General features: G+C 43.6%; 2 protein-coding genes across 14 annotated transcripts in view; both read left to right on the forward strand.

Annotated features, from left to right (window-relative positions):
* Positions 1–21,332, forward strand: part of LOC118418843 (teneurin-3-like) — a 186,709-nt gene that overhangs the window by 106,549 nt on the left and 58,828 nt on the right. For 12 of the 13 annotated variants that reach the window (XM_035824906.1, XM_035824922.1, XM_035824921.1 and 9 more), the window contains one exon: positions 14,918–15,055. The gene's annotated coding sequence lies outside the window, so the exon portion shown is untranslated. Of the gene's footprint in view, positions 1–14,917; positions 15,056–19,110; positions 19,245–21,332 lie in introns of those variants that run through there. The other variant, XM_035824911.1, reaches the window with a different exon arrangement.
* LOC118420001 (jacalin-related lectin 34-like) lies at positions 10,034–10,612 on the forward strand. Its single transcript, XM_035826704.1, has one exon. The coding sequence runs from the start codon at positions 10,034–10,036 to the stop codon at positions 10,610–10,612; it is 579 nt and encodes a 192-aa protein (XP_035682597.1).

A 21,332-nucleotide genomic window follows, 5' to 3' on the forward strand; every position in this document is an offset into this window, starting at 1 on the left:
TCGCCTATGAGAGCCCGGTGTCCTACTGTCAGGGGGTTGTGTAACAAATTGATTGGCCATATTGTTCCGTAGTCAGAACAAACGTGTCACATTTCATCCATAGAGTAGCCCAAACTTGAAATTTTGTCATCTTTTGTCTTTCGTAAAAGCGCTAGCTTATGCAATATTTTCATTTGTCACAAAAGACATGTATGGAAAGTACACATGTTGCACCTCAATGTTCAACCTGGCCCATGGTTGTTCCCTTTTCCAGTTACCTGTCAGGCTTGCATGAATATTGCAAATATGCCATTTTTCATAATATTTTGAACATATTAAAACATATCTCTGTTGAAATCACACTAGTACGTGTGGGACAGGCTGAATATTGTAGAATGCTCATTCCTGAATACATAGATACCATATTTGTGTCAAAAATATGTTCCTGGGGCTAGCGCTTGGAGTCTAAAAGTGATAAAATATAGCTGTGCTTATCATATTCATATTTCAATATCAATGAGCTTTAGGTGATATCTATATGGTCTGACACCAACTTATGGGTATTGTGCTCCACTTCCTGTTGAAAATTCTGGAATATAGCAAGTATTTCTGTGCCAGGTGGGGTAGATTCAGGTCTGCAATGCTTAGAGGCAAATTCTTTTGCTGATGGCTGATATACATCTAACAGTTGTTTTTTCCTTTTCTCTTTCCCCAGGCAAAAAGCAAAAGTTCTTACTTGCATTCCTAGACATTGGCATGTATCCAAACAGTTAACATTTTTTCAAATTAAAGATGACAAGAAAGCACTAAGATTTATCTGACACACTAAGAATCATCTGACAGACCAACTGGTGCCCAAATTCATTCAGAATCTGTATTATTCCAAAGCATGTAGCACAAAACTCAAGGAACACCAGGAAAGTTCGCAGCTGGCCATGTCTAACAGGTGGTCATCCACAGGTAGAATAAACTGTGCTAGTGTCAGATTTCCCAGACAAATGGGAAAGAAAGCCATCCAGGTTAACAGCACATTGCAGGGGATTAGCTCAAGCTAGCCTGGGGATAGTGTCTCAGGTACCTCTCTGTTTGGTCCTGTTTTTAGAGGCTTACTTCATGCATCAGAGAGGGATAATCCAGCACTCAGATTGTTTCCAGTCTGGTTACTTTCCTTAGCTGACTGAGCCACACCAATTTGTTTTGTTGATTGTTTAAATTTGATTACAAGATATGCCAAACTCAAAGATCCACATGGAAACGGAGTCTGCGGGAAAGGTCTCAGTGTACTTTGATACTCAATTTTAGGTACTGTCTATGGTCAGTTGTTTTCATCATGGTTTCTAACTTTCTTTTCACTTTAAAATGTCTAGCAACAAAGGAAATGAATGATTTTGGCCTTGGCAAAGCAACTTACCCGAAAGTACCAGAGATGCGAAACGAGGAAGGCTTGCGTCACAGTTTCCTGATTGTGGCTTATACCTGACGCCAATATCACTTTATTTTGTCTACTACCTGGAGGTCTGCACATCCCCTATATGTCATATTTTGTAGTGCCACTGAAGGATGATTGCAATATACATGTATGACTATACGGTTGACTAGAGTACTCAACTATCCACGACCACACCCATTATACTAATGTATATAGGATTTTCTTGTTCATGGCCTTCTTCATTAGCCTGGGTACCATCCGAGTAGTAGATCGCTTTTATGTTCGCTTCTGCTACCTGTCTGGAGACCTGCGCATTCAAACCTTACCATGCAATGTCAGTTAATGAGTGAAGATCGTCCGAGGACAGCAGGCCTTCCCGCAAGTGGACGAAGGGCATTTCGGGTGTTGGAACGCCCGTTCGCGAGAGCACTTGAATCCATTACTTAATTCACTGATGTGTAGGGACCAATCAGCGCCCTCTTCCAAAATTTGGACGATTCTCGACGTTAGGTACGTGGTCAAGGTTCCCAGACAGAATAACAGAGAAGCGATTGTATCTTCTGTTTAATAAAAGTCAGAGCCAACTACTATCCTGGTAGATGCTACTTCTTCATGTCTTCAGATATCGTAGAGACCTATTCACTACAAAGGTAAGATGTTCAATATGAGTCATTGCTGTGTTCCTGCAATGCTGGTTTATTGTGCCAAAGGCCATTTATAGTTATACCGTCTCATCAATACTAATACAGATATAGACTTTTCCTGTACTTCAACTTCATTATATCCTGCTCACTGTAAAATTGCGCACCCGCCTCTGGGACTGTGAATGTATCTTAATCGTTGATTAGATCATTCTATCTGGTCCAGACATCAAGGTACCGCCAAGTCCATTCTCTACTCCCGGACTATCCATTCACTATGTCCTATTTGCTGCCTAAATCTCTCATTTCCCTTCACCTCATCATATCATCTTCCTGTCTGGCTGCTGGACACGGTAATGTCTCACATTTCTCAGTGTAGGGCCAATATACCAAGTTACTTTCCTGGTTCTCTCACGTAAAATTATAGCAAGAGGTCAAGATGAAACAGAGGCCTGGGAGTGGAATCTACAAATTCACTCCCTAAAACTGTGTTTATCAAGATACAGACTTACCCTCAAACCCTTTTTATGTTTCCATAGGAAAGCATATTTTTGCTGGCTAACTGGCCGTGTTCTTTTTCTAAATTTCTTCCAAGTTTAGCCAATCTGCGCCATATACTTTTAGTCGCATTACATCATGCAGGCATAAGTAGGTCAGCCGGCATTGCAATCTATGACAGTAGAGGATGAAGGTTCATTACCCACCTTGGAAGTTTTTTTTAATCTAGTTCTTTTTTTTCCCTTTTCGCTTCTTATATACAGTATACAATGCTTTCATCTTGTGAACAGCGCATTACACAGTTGACAGTCGCTTTGTTATTTCTTTTCTGACGATTTTCCTTCTTCTTTTTTCTCCCCTTTGGAAACATCATGTAGCCCTTCTAGTTTCATGTTGATCTTGCAGTTCAGCATTGATCCTTTTGTTACCTCCTTGAATTGATTCTTCTAAGTCCAAGGACCAACGAATTATCTATGTACATGTATTGCCCAGCACTGCCAAAGCAGCAGCATCACTTCGGAGAGGTTGCTCCTGCTCCGTGGTGACCTTCCGATGTCCTCTGCACCTTCCTCCTTGTGTTCTCCAGCTGATAGCAGATGAATTATGGCCCTTTACCTCACAGGTCTCTCCAAGAGTCATCGATTGCAGCCAATCTCAAAATAAGGAGCTGGGTTTTGAGGGGATAAGTGGTGTTATGATGGATCAAAGTTGGAAATCAGGAATTGACCGGTGATGGGGATGGTCTGATATTTTCTTCAGGTATTGATTCACTTTAGCTGCAGGTGTGTGTGTGTGTGTGTGGTAGATTACACTTGGTAATGTGTGTACGATAACGTTTTAAAGTTATCATTGCAAGTGTTATCCAGAGTTCTACAGCACACCTGCGCATAACGAAACAGCCATCAATACTTGGACAGTTGCCATAAAAGTTGCTCTGTAGATTTTATCTAACCAAGTGAAGGTAGTTGAACTGTATTGAAAAGGGACTTGATTTTCCTGCCCACCAGGAAATTTCTGTCATAAAGAAGTGCCCCTTTCCTGGTCAAAATATAGATTTTCCAGCCGAAAAGGCTTTTTATATCCTGGAGAATATGTTTTATCTTATGACGTATATGCAGTACTTTTTGTATGTCAGTCAGTTAGTACAGCAGCTGAATATTGCACTTCTGATATTTAATGACTTACAGTCAGAAATTCTTTAATGACTGTATGGACACTTGAATCATCAAGGGCATGTAATTATACAGACAGAAATGAAAGAAAACATTGGGAATATATGGACAGAAAAGGCCTACTAGCTCAGCTACATATACTGTACTGTAGATAGCAAGCAATCACCCTTTGTCTTTCAGGCCAAACCCACTTCACAGTTGCAACACAGGTAGATGAGCTGCCCCTTCTGTAATGAAAAGTTACAGGATGCCTAACCAAACCTGTTGCCCTTGGCTGAAAATAGTACAATGAAATCACCCCCAACTGACCAACAACTCATACACGCCTATCCACTCAAGGTTGTATTTTTGCCTCATTTCACTGCCTTGTCTTCCCCCAAGACAATGAATAGGTCTCTTAATTCAACCTGTCAGTAGTTGTAAATCTATAGATATTGCTGGATTGGCTCCCAAGGTCCCAGATAATGACTTCACGGATGACTCCAAGCATATCACTTGTATCTATGCTTCACAGGGTGTCCTGGTGATAGTTGGTGGTACTGCAGGTAAATATGCTGTATGCAGGGTTTTGTTGGTTGGATAAACGGAGATGTTGAGTTTCACAACATCTCCTTAGTACATAAAAGAAGAAAGTGCTTCCTTACTAAACAGAAACTGGAAAGAAAGCAACCTCTATTACCAAGAGAAACAAATCTTTTGTCAGAGAATTCCCCTAAATCAGACCTACATTTTTCAAGTTTTTATTTTATTTTGGCAGTCACTGTTTTTTCTTAACCAGAAGGTTTCTAACCTCAGTCTCCTGAATCCTTGTTTCTTGAATGATTTTTAGTTGAAGGTGTTATTGCCCCAAATACAGTGAGGATTTGTTTTTGTGCTACTCACAAACTCAGACATGATAAAAGTTATGTCCTACATTTGACCTAATGTAGCATACCTTGTGCCTTGTTATAGAAGATTGATGATGTCAAATGCATCTGTATCTAGCAAAGTAAGCATATTTCCCCAGTCCACCCCTGTGGCATATCTTATGGATGCTCCCCAACCTGTCCCTGTGTGTTCCAGCCAACCCTCCCTGACATGTGTTCCCCTCCACAAGTGTCTAGCTGACCTGCAGCCTTCCATGTTCCAGTAGCAGCGGCTCCCACTGGGAGAAACCCAAAACCACAGGGGAAGTAGGGACAGCTAGTGGCATGCCAAATCTTTAATTGGGTGCTGAATGTTAAAAGGGCTAGAATAACAGATGTCCCTTACAGTTTCAAACGTGCTGAAAACGGCTGCCCATTGCGTGCCAGAATTGTTTGCATGCTGTAGGCTGAAACCGGTTGTTCTGTACTTGTGTATGAGAAAGGCAATAGATACAGGATGTTGTGAAGAAAGTTACTGTCAGGTTGTCTCCTCCAGCCAGCTCCCCACATCAGGAAATCATTAGCAGTGTTGATCTCTGTCCTCCTCTGGGGCCTCTGTGATAAAAGCAGTCTATTTCTGTCAGATTTGTGAGAGAAAAGATATTAAAATTTATCTTATAGGATTTTTTCTTCATCAAGATTTGCATTGAAGTTTTTTTTATAATCTCTGTAAACCACAAACTGGGAAAGATGAAGTGTTTTCAAGACCCCAGCGGAGTGGAATTCTCTTAATTCTCTGTGCAGTACCATTTTAGGGGAGCTTGTCCTGTAATCTGTAAAAGATGTCATCCTCAATCAATCAAACATTTAGTTACAGTACTCTGTATTTATCAATATACATACATGCTGCAAGATTCTGTTGCATATTAAAGTTACTGTAAAGTTCCTCTATGTAGGTCCACTTATGAATTCAAAGGATTCCAGGTCAGGAGGGGATTTGAAGCTGTTGACCGAAGAGAATTGATTATTATTCCTTTGTTTTTACAGACACTTTTGTTATGATGTAGTCCCAAGCCAGCCTTGTCCAACATTAAAAACTGGTACCTCTAAGGTCTTGTTTGTCAATCATATTTCTCACCCAGTCTGCCTTGTGGCAAATAGACTTTAGTATATCTCAGTCCTGGTGGTAAATAGACTTTACTAGATCTCAGTCCTGGGTGTTAAACGGACTTCTAGGAGTCTCACTCTCCTCGCTCTTGTACTGGAGCGGTCTACAAGTCTAACCTAGGGTAGGATTTGACACAAACACTTTCTCAACTCTCACCGTAACATCAAGGCCAAGACAAGGTGGATTTCCAAGTCTACATTCTCTTTATTCGGAACTCCGTACGATGTGTAACATTGCTCAACATCAAAGGCACGACGGAATACAACTGAGTATCAAAGTATGGAACAAACACAATACACATTGTCAATCTTAAACCTGGAATCTCTAGCAAAGGGGACCCTCCCAAACAAAGCGAATTTAGTTACAACAGCGCTCGTCAGAGATAGAACCGGCAACTCTTACCGAAGTGGTCAGTAGCTTGGAAGAGATGAACCGACGCTGTCTGAGATAGACAGCAAACGCGAAGTACACTAGTCATTTTAACGGATGAGTCAAATGTGCAAGCCGCCTCGGAGGAGCTCTCAGTGCCGCCCGATCGCCCGCCCGCAGGCGGGCGATCCGACGGAGCCAACCGTCTGGAGAAGTTCTTCAGGAAGGAGTCGAATCAGAAGAGAGAGAAGACAGCGAGGAACCCTCCTTTTTAGCTCCAAGCTAGCATCTAATTTAGGATGAAGCCAAACAGAATGTGTGATGATTGGACAGGAGTTTAGATTGAGGGCGGAGACACGCTGACTCATTTACATGTGTGACGTCATACAAGGAAGAAACTTTATGTAACGATCAGGGGGAGTTCCGTTAAAGACGGGGGAAGCTCCACCCAGGGGCGATTCACTAACTAAAGGTAATGGGCTTAAAGTAATGTCTGCTACATCATCCCGCCCCTACGGCCAATGATGCGTCCCTGCATCATATAACGTAACACCACGAAAACAATGTCGCAACACGTAGGACTACCAACAAGGAATGTCGTTATCTAGAAAACCATAAGTAAAATTAGTACAAAAATAAAACTATTGATACTGTCGACGTTGTACAGAGGTAGTAAAACATTGGGAACAGCAAATATAGTGGGCGGTCCCCACTGCATGATCAGCGTACCATTACAGAACCAGTAGAGGTAACACACAAGTACATCATCTGTGAACTTCAGCGGAATACAGAGTATGGCAAGTAGTTGAAAAATAACTTAGTGGGCGGTTCCCACATGTGGTACAAAAAGGCAATTAATGGGGTTAAGAAAAGAAAGGAAAACAACTTAACTAGAACATTTGGGATCTCATTAATTAAACAGTGAACCAAAAGTACACCGGTAACTAGTTATCTACGTTGGAACGAAAAACAGACTACGAAACGTCTCCATAGCGGAGACCAAGGTAAAAACCAGGAGGCAATTGACCTTGACCTACAATATTTACAATGTGGGAGAAGATGTTGTGACCCACAAAGATTTAGAAAAGAAACATTACCGAAAACATCGTGTTGTTTTATAAAAGGAGAAAAAGTTTTGGTGGCATTTTAAACGCGTTTCAGTGTGTCGAAAGGGAACTCGAAAACGATATATAGTTGTTTGGAATAATGAGAAGTTTTGGTGGCTTTTTAACGCATTTCAGTGTGTCCAAAGGGAATTCGAAAACGATATATATATTTGTTCGGGATAAGAAAGTCGGTGAGATAAAGAAAGAAGGAAAAATTTGGAGTGTCGTTAACCACTTTTCTTCATAGCCAAACGGAAGATAGGAAAATTTGTGTCCGCTTAAACATGAAACAAAACGGGCTGTTTGATCAGAGTGTGCATGGAACAGACCTAACATAATAAACAAAAAGAATGCATTGAATGTTGTGAACGTGACCACAGGTAGTGCAGAGCAGAGGTGACGTTGGTTTTGGTCAACCTTGGGGCAGGTAGAAGCACAGGGTTGGACCCCAGGGGGTCACCAAGTGCGAGCCAGGACGGAGGAGGCAAAGACCCAACAGTTTCTCACTGACCTTGTGCAAATAAAACGACCATCGTCCTAGCGCTTCCTCAAAAGTTACACAAAGTCGAATAGGAGGCTGGGAAGCCAAAAGAGAAAAGAATATAAACTTATTTACAGCATATAAAAGAAACAGTTCGACTTTCAGATCAATTTGATAAAAGAATAAATTTGAAATGGAAGGACACTGGACCTTTGAATTAGATCCGGGGAACAATGATGAATTCATTGAACCTCAAATGGACAAGACACTGGGTCAAATAAAGGAAAACGGACCCGGGAAGCAATGACAAGGCCATTGCTTCTCAAACATAAAAACGATTGCTGGGACCTTGGCCTTTACGGAGCCAGTCAATCAAAAGAAGAAAATCTGACAATTGCAGAATCATAAACATTAAACATAAAAAGTGACCTCTCACAGGGGGGAAGGGGGAGGGAATAAAAAAAACCCTGGAGATTCACCCCGGGTGTCCCAAGACTACTCAGCCCCCTGAGAACTGAATGGCACATCGGCTTCGCGCCACATTCGCAGTGGAAGGCCTTGTAACGGGAAAGTAGGTACCGAGACACGTCGAACTGCGTCAAGCCGCCATCACTCACTATCTGTAACCGTCTACTCAGATTGTTCGGTAGCACAAGGGAAGTCAGGACTTGACGCACGCCTGATGTCTGCATGTGAGTTGGTGTTCGTTCGCGGTGAGGAACACACAACGTCAGGTGGGAAGTTGACGTCGGTGGACGTGTTGACTGGCAGCAGCAAGGTGACTGTCACGACGGTGTGTCGGCAGACTGTCAACGTCAGGTATCACGTGACGGTGTTGTAGTCGGGTACGGATGTGGAGGCGCAGTCCCAGCACGCAGATGGCAGAGTCTCACAATGACGTCAGGAGTGACGGAGGACTGGTGCCGGCGTGGCGGAGTTGTGGTGATGACGCGCCCAGCGTTGACGTGATGTAGGGACGGCAAGGTGGTCTTGATGTCAACGTGTCGTTGGGGGACACCAGGCGATGGAATGGCCGTTGGTGGAACAGGTGTGGCGTAGCTGACGGTGATTCAGCACCCTGGTGTCTGGCATGTCGTCGTTGAGACAACATGGTGACGTATGGCGTGATGGTGTGACGTAGTGCGGGCGTCGTCGCCGTCGCGGTCCAGGTGACGTCCTGACGTCTGGTTTGACGGAAGACGACATGGTGAAGCTGGTGCGCCGACAACGGTGTGGTTAGCCGGGTGTGATGACGTACCTGTTCATGGGCTTGGTGCAGACACGGAGCTGAACAGTCTGTATGGTGTGACATGATGACGAAGGTTGTACTGCTGGAGTCCACCCGAAGAATTGTGTGCTGAAGCAGGACGGCTACCGAGAATGAGTGACTTTGGCGTCGCATCGGGATGGCCCTGTGCTAACCCAAGGGACCACTGACTAATAGCGGAGGGGCTCTAACGTGCACGAAGGCCGAGCAGAAATGGAAACCCTCTTTTCCGTATTTAGACAGGCGCGGAAACAGTGACGCCAGTAGTCGCACAGACTACCAATGTAATTACTTTGCCCAGCTTCGACAAAGACCCTTTATTTTGGATGGACGCGGGATTAAAGACGTCCGGCTTCTACTCACGTTTTGGTCGCCCACCTATAATGGTACATCCAAAAGACACTAGAAACAGATGAACATTTCAAAATAAGATAATTTTGAGAGAGCGGAAGGGAACGGTATGCACATTAAAGGTCACGATTGAGAACTGCCGGACAAAAACACCACCGGAACCAGGCTCGACTCGGCCACCGGTAAGGTGCCCAAACGTTGTTCCACCTGAGAAAAAAAATACTGCACGGGGTGGTCGCCACAATCACAACAACAATACAAGTACATAAAATACAAACAAAATGCAAATACATGTCAATAAGGCACAATGGGTACAAAATTACAGTGTCTTTGGCAAAGAGTTCAAAATGTCCGTTTGAAAGTTGTCGTGGCTGCATGAAGAAGACGAACAGGATACTCCGTTGACACGCACAGGATCCGGCGCCGACACTGACCCGAAGCGAATTATCGAAGATGAGTCACGTTCAAATGTCCGACATGACCCATAGATTGGTACGTTAGCACAATCTTAAGTCCGATGCCAGTACCGTTACACAGGGGAACTCCGGAATGTTGCGGTCCAACAACGCGAGACGTAAGACACTCACAAATGTCCGGTGTGTCAAACTTGACGGCGACAGCACGTAACAGGTTGGGAATGAAGGTGATGCAAACATACTTAAGTCCGAAGTTGCACACCTGTTAACCCCTCGACTGGCATAACAAATGTCCGAATGCTCAGTCAGTTATGGTATCGTTATCGCTGTCGTCGCCGAACGCGTCAGCTGGAAAGACGAAGTCGGACAAGTACTTAGGGATTCTAACTGGTCGCGACGGGCGTGTGCGACGAGCGGTTGTCAACGCGACGGGATCAGGGCACGGAGATGGCACTGGCGGCTCGGGAACTGATGACGAATCAGGAACCAGGGACTCAGGATTCGATGACATCACGGCAGGATCAGGAACAACCGGGTGCTCAGGATCTGATGACATCAGGACTGGACCAGGAACCGCCGGTGTGACAGCAGGCGACGTCGTAACGTCAGGCCCAGGACTGGATGTTGACTCAGGGCTGGCTGACGTCACCGAATGGCCAGGGGTGGGTGTTGCCTCCGCTGGCTCGGGGTCTTCTGCACGCACCCCCGGATCGCTGGGGGCGGGTGCCTGCGGCGTTTGGCTGGCGTCGTTTGCTTCCCGGCTGCGGTCTGATACCTGTACGACAGGGAGAGACGGAAAAGCGGGAACTTGTCCCGGGTTACGGTTGTCCCCGATGGGGGTTGGACTGTGCCAACGTTCCGTGCCGGGTTGCGTCGCCCGGGTGGTGTGAAGTCGGGATCCCAACCCTGGAAATTAAAGGTTGTTAGATACCCCCCAAAACAATACTCTTTTAGCAGCTTGTGCGGTTTGCTGTTTAATCTGAACCGAAGTAAAAATTTGGGGGAGTACGGTAGGGGTGGCCCAGGCCGTTGCCAGGTAACCCTGACAGGCGGACGGGGTGTTGGGACGGCGTGCCGGGCGCGTGGAGTTCGCGTGCCGTTGCCATAGAGACGCCGGATGGAATCTGGGGTGGAGAATGGGCAAGACAGGTAGGAGGGGCCTAGCACAAACATGTGGCCTCTTCGATGAAACAGACAGTGAGCAATTGCAATTGTCCAGGGACGACCTGGCCGGAAGGCCGGACGAGACGGCTATTTTCAAATTTTCCACGCATTTGAGCCAGGCCTGGGAAAAATCAAAACGGGCACGTAGGAAAACATTAGAACAACACCCGGTGAATTCTTTACTACTGAACAGAAAGACTGTTTTAATATATGCTGGGCGCTCTCACCACCAAATTAGGATACCAGGATATTACAAAACTTTAAAAGGACTAAAAGAAACTATTTGACGAAATCACACAGTAAAAGGGACTCGCACTTCACGAATGTGCTGATATTTTAGTCTGAAGGACTAGAGTAAAAAAAATACACCGTACAAAATAAAAAGGAAACGACGAAACAACAGAACTAGACTCAAACCTGACGAGAAATGATTGAAAATTGACAATTCACTCTGACAACTAACAAGCAACTTTGAAAAACGGTGGGGGAGGGGGGTTGCTATTGTCTGATTTGGAATAGCCAGCCCCACCGGAGAGGTGGAGTTTCTGAGAACCCTCTAGAACTCCTCTACATCTGGAATCTCATGGTGTCTGGAAGATGAAGTTACAAGTTAATGTCCGTGGACCGGATGGACGTGGTCATAGATCAGGGGACGGGGATTATGCTGTCAGATGGCAGATGAGACAAGGAACAAAGGAGAAGATTGACCCTGGTCCAGATGTGATATTTTGAAAGCGTGCGAAACAGGGCAGTTTTGTAATCTCAGCATTTTGGATTGGCAGGTAGAACAAGTTAATTACCGGTACACCCACAAGCACACCGCCAAGGGATTACAAAAACGTGAGAATGTGAACGGAGAGGTTTGCGCAGGTGTCTAACATTAATACACCAATTTGTCATACATGAGTTAGCACGAAAACACAGCAAACAATTTTGACCAAGAAAACTGGGCAAACGAGGCAGTGTTGCAGGCCGACATCGATTAAAACAGAAACAACAACAATAAACTAGAGAATAGAACCGCAAATACTTAACTTATACTGCAAAAATCCTATCGAGCAAAAACAACAACACAACAACAACTTGTACAAAATTGCGGTAAGAAAATAAACTTTGATAAATTCGCAGCCCGAACTTACTGGGGTGCACAATAAAGTCAGCGTTACAACCACAAAAACTCGAAAGCCAAAACTCTAGATCTTACACAGTCAAAATCATTGAAAAACACACTCACACAGGATTCACAATTTGGACAAGAGAGCGAAACCGGAGAGACGAATTTTCACAGCCAACAAATGCACGGGATTAAATACACAATTACAGCAATGGAACGGAAAAATTATATAAGTTGTGTGCGGAACGACGTGGGTCAACCTTCCAACCTTCCCCAAAACTCAAATTCAAACAAGAACAGTCAAAAGGAGAGAGTAAGTCCCGTCCCACGAGAGGAAACGGGGAGCGAATTTTCTCACAGACTAGTGTACTAAACGCAAGAAATTACAACACGAAAAACAAAACGAAGGCTCTCTTTTGAAACAAAACGTGCGAGAAAAAGGAGGGTCTTTATTAATAAGTAACTGAAACTTAGGGAGGTTCTCAAAATCAGGTCAACTTTCTCAACTCACCGGAAAACACAACTTTTATACGGTCAAAACCACTCAAAATCAAAACACATACGGAAACTCGAAAAACACAACAACGATTGTGTCAAGATCGCTCGAAAATAAACAGTAAACTAAACCAGGAAGAATTTGACCGACGAAAATAACTCAACACACAAGTTTTCTCAGTCTAGAGCAAGAAACAGAGCCACGGGGCAGACTCACACAGGAACAATCAAGGAACCCAAGAAAAGGAGGAGATTATGCTAAAAACCAAACTATGGTATAACGACACTTTGAGAACCTGAGAGTTTAGCCAACTACACGGAAAGGGTGAGAGGTACACTCTTCGACTAGCTCTCCAACTACACTGACGTAAACCTTTCCCCTCCACAAAAGTACAATAAAAATGGGCGGGACGGGGGTTCAATCTCAAAAATAAGAAACAGAAATAGGGAACAGCAATTTAGGAACAACACGGCAGAGCCTGGCGGAACTAGGTCACACCAAAAAAAAAAACACAAAAAAGAAACAACGACCACGTCGGAAAGTGACGAAAAAGAGCATGCAGATACAACGTATGAAAATGTAAAAGAGTTGTATCACAGAGAAAAGCCCACCTTCAAATACTAGTAGGGGACAATGGGATGAAAAGACACAACTGTTAACCGTGCCGGGGCTCGGGGCAGGGCGGGGCCCGGCGGACGGAGGGGCCCCCGGCGGAACGGGTCCGGGTCTCCCCGACGGACAAGATAGGCGATCACGGTAAGTAAGATAAAGTGAAGATTTCACCGTACGAATTTTTTGAAACTCAGTAATGGGGTTCATTACCTTGGTAGGGATCATTTTCAGGGAGCGGAAGAACGTTTAAAGGGACGAAAAGGCGAAATTTGGTCGAGAAAGAAATAGCACAGGACAGTGACCGGGCTGACCAACGTGTCCCCGGCGGAGAGGGGGGAGCGTGACCCCGATGGACAGGCTAAGCCACCACGTTACGTGAGATAAAGTGAAAATTCCACCGTACAAATTTAAAAATACACAGGAACGGGGTTCATTATCGTATGGAAAACATTGTCAGGATACAAGAAGAAAAGATTTAACAGCGAAAAGCCGAAATTTGGACGGAAAGTAAACGCACCCGAAATTTGGACGGAAAAGTAAACGCACATGGCATTGGCCGGGCCGCAACCGTGCGGAGTAAGAACAAGGACGGAATGGGGTCCAGTCCGCCGGTGTGGGGACCATTGTGGCAAATAGACTTTAGTATATCTCAGTCCTGGTGGTAAATAGACTTTACTAGATCTCAGTCCTGGGTGTTAAACGGACTTCTAGGAGTCTCACTCTCCTCGCTCTTGTACTGGAGCGGTCTACAAGTCTAACCTAGGGTAGGATTTGACACAAACACTTTCTCAACTCTCACCGTAACATCAAGGCCAAGACAAGGTGGATTTCCAAGTCTACATTCTCTTTATTCGGAACTCCGTACGATGTGTAACATTGCTCAACATCAAAGGCACGACGGAATACAACTGAGTATCAAAGTATGGAACAAACACAATACACATTGTCAATCTTAAACCTGGAATCTCTAGCAAAGGGGACCCTCCCAAACAAAGCGAATTTAGTTACAACAGCGCTCGTCAGAGATAGAACCGGCAACTCTTACCGAAGTGGTCAGTAGCTTGGAAGAGATGAACCGACGCTGTCTGAGATAGACAGCAAACGCGAAGTACACTAGTCATTTTAACGGATGAGTCAAATGTGCAAGCCGCCTCGGAGGAGCTCTCAGTGCCGCCCGATCGCCCGCCCGCAGGCGGGCGATCCGACGGAGCCAACCGTCTGGAGAAGTTCTTCAGGAAGGAGTCGAATCAGAAGAGAGAGAAGACAGCGAGGAACCCTCCTTTTTAGCTCCAAGCTAGCATCTAATTTAGGATGAAGCCAAACAGAATGTGTGATGATTGGACAGGAGTTTAGATTGAGGGCGGAGACACGCTGACTCATTTACATGTGTGACGTCATACAAGGAAGAAACTTTATGTAACGATCAGGGGGAGTTCCGTTAAAGACGGGGGAAGCTCCACCCAGGGGCGATTCACTAACTAAAGGTAATGGGCTTAAAGTAATGTCTGCTACAGCCTCACAAAATTTCCACAGGCTTCTGTCCCTTTCTTCTTAGTTGTAGAAAAACTTCAAGGGTATCACCTTCCATACAAAGAAACAGTCAAGTGACTTCAGCTGGCCCATATCATGAGGCCACCTGATGGCCATCCCAAAAGGGAACTTCCCAGTTCTCATGTGGCAACCCTGCCAGACAGCCTGAACTCAATTAGAACTGGTCATGAATATGGATATAAACTTCTGCCTATTACAGCATAGTCCAGTGAGGCCTGGAGGCAACTGAAGATCTCACTGGTCCTTGTTGTATTTCAGATATCAGTTTGTGTGAGAGACAGCTGCTGCTGGCAACAGAGGGAGGGGATCTGGCTGGCTAGCATAGCGTCACACTACTGCTAATTCTGGACTGGCATTTGCTGCCCGCAGCCTCAGTACTTGGGTGAAACACTGAAGGTATGTACTGCTAACACTCTACACCATTTAGCTAAAATGGTTTGTGACAGTGCCAGGATACTAAATGGCCTTCAGCAGGCATGCTGTCTGCGTATGTGAACTTGTCCTCATACCTCTGTCGGCTTGGGTGACGTTGGATCGTTGGATTTAGCGCCTTGTTGTGAAAGTGTTGGGTCAGGGCACTCACCCTTGCCTCATCAGCCTGGACTGGTAAGCCACAGTCTAACACAGGCTAGACGCCTTGTAAATTAATTTCTAGAACCTCATGCTTTTTTGCCTGGGGAGCCTTTGTAATTCAGGTAGGTTGGGCAAGCTCAGTATTGACATATCCTGCTGACTCTTGTATTATTCAGATTGGTAATTAGACCTGTTTTACTGCAGATTAGTAGACTGATACTTGGTTAATCCTCAATTTCAAAGTGAAAGGGGGTGGGGAGCTGCATTGTTACCTTTTATCTATTTGCTGTTTTCAATAACAAACTCATGTGGGTATTGAGAAAGGTGTCCTGCTGGCCTAGACATGTACCTTTGTCACCAGTGGCTCCAGCATTTAGACAATGGAAAAAAACAAATAGACAATGTGTGACATTGTAACTCAGTTCCCCATATTATCCCGTCTTTACTTTCATATCATTGGGTGAAAAGTAGTGGTAGATGGTTGTTGTTCTAACCATTTTAAAAATCCAGTAAAGCAGTAGACAAAGTCCAATTTGGCAGAGAGAGCATCAGTTTCCAATTTAAATTTGGAAGCCTGCCATTGAACTTGCCTTGGCAAAATCAAGGAGGTTAAACCTGTTTGACACAATTAAGTGATGTGCTAAAGGTTTTGTCAATGTAGAACTTTTCTCTCTTCCTCAGTGGTCCTCAGATTCTTGAATTTCTTGAAAGTCGATCCTCGCCTGCTTAGAATGTAAAGCTGCCGGAAATGTCTCAGTAATCTACAGAGGATTTAAAGAGAATTATTTCTGCTACATGCCTGAGTTCCCAGTACTTTCTCCCAAGTGCAACATACCTGCAGTAGGCAACAAGATCTTTTCAGGCTAGTAAAGTTCATCTGTGTTGGTACATGACATAACGGGAAAGGTTGAACCTTTTACCAACAACATAATAACTGATTTGGCAGGTTATACTGAAGAAAACCAGAGGTCAGGTAAAATATTTGAGGATTCCACTCTCTTGTGCCAGAAAAAAGTTTGACCCTTTCCAACATACGAACTTGGTTAGTAGCAGTGCTTAAAAATTAAGTAACTTTTGTTAGATTACTTAGAATGCAAAAATTGTAAAGCTACTGTTCAGTAACCAAAAGGCTGTATGTCAGGGAATTTGCACATATCTTGTCTGACCCAGAAAGTCAGATGCCAATTTGATGAGAGACTAGGAACTAGCAGCTGTAGAAAGGAGATAACATCTTGTATTCTAATGGGGCAGCATGTGCAGCCCCCCTCAAGACCCCAACTTGTTCCAAATGTGCTGCATAAAACAGAACAACAGTCGATCTTGTCTGCAAGGTAAGGAGCCCCAGTTCCAGAGAAGTAACAGCTGCTAGGTGGTTAATCCGTAGAGCTTTTAATACAGGTAAGGGCTGGCATGACTGTGCGATAATGAGTGGGCTGAAGCATCGATGTCATTGTCATCTGCATACCTGTCAATCACAGGGGTCTAAAGGGCAGATGCGGAGGCACTCCTCTTTGTCCGACTTCCTCGGAAAGCTGCAATTTTCCTCATGATGCATGATGGGCCGAACAGGCAAGGTAGTAATTTTCTCCTGCCCATTTTTACCAAATCACCACAGCTTGCAAGCTGTTAGTGTCTAAGGCGGATCAACATTTCATTGGCGAGCTTGGCGTGTTATGTCGGCTGCTCAGTTAGCCCTATCCAACATTACCTTTAAAAGGCAAAGGATTTAAGGATCAGTGTGGCATTGTTGTTCCCCTGACAAGTAAATACTGTGGACTTTCCATATGCAGCTGGGTTGTCCCAAATCTGGGAGTGAATGGTGAACTTTTCGGTGCTGTATGGGCTGCCTGCAGGACGTTTGTATTTCTTTGTGTCGCCCTCTGTTGTGGGCTGATTTGCACATGTAGGGAAAACAGCACCAAGTATCCATACATTTCACGCCCGCCGGCACACTCTCAAAAGGAAGGTAAATGGATAATGATGCCATAGAATTCCAATGGAGTGTGCTCACTGTGTCAGGAGTCCATCCTAAAGATAGCACGAACATGTGTGGCAGCATGCAAACTTAACTGTAAAACTAAAAGGGCTTGACAAAAAAATTCAGTACATCATGAATGCCCAACCTGTTTAGTTGTTACTGTTTAGACTGTATTTCTTTCTGCAATCTTGAAGATTTTCTAGCTGCAACTGCAGATTACAGGAGGGTATTGCGAGCCCTGGCTGTGTTGTGTTTGTCGCGAGCTTTACCCTGGAGTGTTTTGGAGAATTTAGCTCCCACAACTTTGTTGTTTACATCTAGCAAGTTTCTAAGCCATAGCCTGCAGGCATCATTACTTTCTTGTAATCCAAGATTTCCCTTTGATACCTGGTACGTGATTTACTTCATAAGTACTGTGGGTCCTATGGAAGTAAATAATGTAAATTGCAACCAAATACATTTTACCCTTGTTGGTGTGGAGGCTCAAGGAGTACTGTTAAAAGAAGCTTGACACAAGTGCTTCTCCAAGTTGCAATCTGGCAGAAACCTGTTTACTTTATGCCCAGGTAATGCCTGACACTCAGGTTTCAAGATAACCCCAGGTCTTTACAGTCTGGGAGCTTGGGATAATAGCTCTGTATTGTTTAAACAAAGGCAATATCATACCTATTTTGTCATGGTATTTTTTTGCTGATATCTTAAAATAGATATGACAGGTTGATCAGTAAAGCAGTCATTCACGTGATGCTTTTTTTATGCTTTTTTATCTAGTGAGCATAACAGGTACCATAAAGGTGACCAGGTCACATACTATTAGTATTGCAGCAGCTATTGTCATTTTAGTTGTTTGCCTTCCACAAAGTATTGTTATGTTCTTTGACTAAGGTATGCTTATAAATTTAGAAAAAAATGCGTAAGTTTTAAAATCTAAAAGATTAGTAACATTATTCCCCTTTTTTCTGACCACCACTGCCTTGTTCATTTTGATCATCTGAGATATTTTTTCTGGCATACTTAATTTAATGGCTAATCATGGGTATCAAACAGACCAAAAATGTTTTTGCATGAGTAGCTTGGAAGTAAAATTCCCCAGACTAATTATGTTACTTCCATTTCCTGCGCTTACTAGAGTCTTAGCTTAATTGTATTAGAAAAAAGAGAGTTTTGTTTTCCTGTCTCTCAGACATAATATGGAAAAAAAAAACAGTACGTCTGCATGAGACCATTTCAGTGAATGGAAATTTTGTATTTTATTTTTGATAGGACTTAGTATTATGTCAAAAATAAGAATTATATCAGAGGACCAGACATTTGTTTGTTTATTTACCAATTTGTATACTACAAAATGTAAAGAAACAGTTTGTTTGTGTGAGATTATTTGATATAAGGCAAGTTTCTGTCATATTTCTTATAGAAGTCTTTTCTTTTTTCCAAGGTAAAAGTAAGGAGAACACTCAAAACATTATATTTGACAGAGGTCTTTTGAGTAAAGAAAGTTTGTCCTTTTTGTGATGCAACTTGATAGTGTGGAAGGGCTCTCCTACCCCTAGCATGAAAGGAAAATCCACCCTTAGCAGTTTTGCTAAGATGGGATTTGTTAACAGACAACTTGTCTGCCCACCCCACCACTTACAGCCTGTACCTACATCAAGACTTCATCCACTATTTAGAATGGCTATAAACTGATCCACATGCACAATACAAGGAGGAGATTCACAGTAAATTCCCCCAATCCCATAAATCAGGGGAGCCTGCCCATGCTTTGAGATGACCAGGGTGGGGTCTATTGTTTACAGTGGGCCTGACAGGCAACTGTTCACACCTTTTTGAGAAACCCCCTCTTCCCATTGTCCCAGGCTTAGCAAATTACTGCTGATTGCAAGTTGATTAAGTGTGAAGTCTCCATGGACCTCCCCAAGCCAGAGCTGTCTCTCAGAACATATGGAGAAATGGGAATAGAAAACCCTTTTTGCTGAATCGATGAAACCCATGCTGTACCAGATTCAATTAGGCAATACTTTCTTCCCTCAGAAGGTAAGCAGAAACCCTTTGGACATCTTTTATCTAATGACGATTTTGTACTTTGCATTCTGCAAAGAATGTTCCTTGCGTAAGCATTTAGAGTTGTCTGTATGGTGTATCATTGTTTTGGTTCTACTGAGCTTGCATTTTTTACAACTTTCAAAAGTCTGCAACAGCAAGTTTCCCACTTGCCATATCCATGTTTCCTCCCTCCTGAGTCTAACTTTGAAAACATGTTTTTCACATCATCCTGAATGTAACATGTACAGTTACAAGCATGTACCTTTTGTTGAACAAAGAGGAAGTACCTTGTCTAGCAAGTTTGCCCACATACTGGGCACACTGTGTGATTCCTGGATATAAAGTATCACCTGGATATACTAGTAATGTATCACCTCTGGTCGCTGCAGGTGTGCATTACATACAAGGGTGAATGGGCCTTTGTTGAAACAGATAGGAGTTTCGTAGTCACCCTGTTTGATACCTGTCACATACACTGTTTTGGAAGTTCTGCTGGCATTGTTAGTGGAAGTCATTAGTACAAGGGCCAAGCAGATACATGTTTTGCTGTTGATTGTGCTGGAGTGTTTCTATCTGTATCAGTTACACCATTAGTACCTCTGTGTTCAGCTGTCAATATGAGAGGGGTTCAGTGAATGTGCCTAGGCTATAATGGTAAGTAACAATTGGCAAAAGGGGGACAAGTATTTGCTGACTTGGAGAAAGAGCAGGTTGATGTACTATTGTAGATATCCCCTACAGTACCTTGATGCCTTCCTTGGTGATTATACAGTCTCTGGGGAAAGTAGTCTGCGTGAGAATTTGGTAAGGGGCTCCTATGTTTGTTTTAATTTAGAAATTATAGAAAAGAGAGCCTGATGTAGAGGCTGTCGTGGTAATAGCTAAATAGTAAATTCTAGAAAACAGGTCTGCTGGTATCCTGGGAGCCAGACAGGACCGGGTAGCTAGCGAGTTTTGTTCGGGGACCCAAGGCAGTCAGCCCGCAGATCTCACATTAGTGCTTTGGGGGAGTTTAAACTGTCCTAGCTGCCCGATCCCGGCTGGCTCCCAGGGTAGTCTGCTGGCTTCACTGGTTTCTTTTCATACTTGTTTCCTATCCTGTTCTCTTCTTACCAATACAGTTATACTAGGTGTATCTATACATCTTTGTATGAATCAATACAAATGATATTGTGTATTAATAGTGCAAATGATGCAAAACACAGAAAGATGAATAGAAGAAAGACAGAAAGAAATTTAATGCAGGGTTTAACACTAAAGCACCCAAAGGATAGGTCATAGCTCACAAAGTACAGTTCTGTTTCAATTCTGAAAAAGCCCTTCATGCCTTTTCAGATAATCCTCTGGAGATGAGGGCTCTGTTATGACAGTGCATCCTATCCCCTATGATGTTTATGCCGCCAGATTTTGTGGGTGTCCTCTTGTCACAACAAAATGTAATAGGATTGATTTAATTCTTCTTCAGGAAAAGTGCTGGGCTTAGCTGAAGCACATTTAAGTCAAACAAAGCAAATATCCATCTATGTGGTGTGCATGGATACAAATTATGATAGGAAAGCCCTGTATAAACCAGAGTTTTAAAAAACTACATGTGTACAGTTAGCCTGGATACCAGACCTCAGCCCGATCTCAAACCACATGATAGATATTTTTGAGATTGGGCTGGGGTCTGGTATCCAGGCTAGTGTACAGTCTTTTAAACAGAGCAAGGGTGTTCCTTTGTTCCTCACCCTTGCGCCTCTACTTATTAACACATTGACTTTGAAATGCTCACCATTGCCACTTTAGATAGGGTCTTTGCAATGTCTTTGTACCCTACAGCCCATTCCTTATCAGCCTTTTAGAGCATCTTGACAAAAGAGCTTGGTATATGGGTTCTTCAATACACATTTCAAAGACAGGACATGCTTTATCACCTCTGTGCAGGAAACATGCTGGTTCCTGCATAGGAATGACCCTTTAGGTTTAGTAGTATAATTGGCCTTCGTAAAATAACTGTGCTTTTAATTGTTTGTGGACTCTTGGGAGATTTGCAGTACCTGTAGGATACAACATAGCCAAGAAGAAGAAGAGTACCAG

Source organism: Branchiostoma floridae, chromosome 7 (genome assembly GCF_000003815.2).
Source record: "Branchiostoma floridae strain S238N-H82 chromosome 7, Bfl_VNyyK, whole genome shotgun sequence".
Taxonomy (NCBI): Eukaryota; Metazoa; Chordata; class Leptocardii; order Amphioxiformes; family Branchiostomatidae; genus Branchiostoma; species Branchiostoma floridae.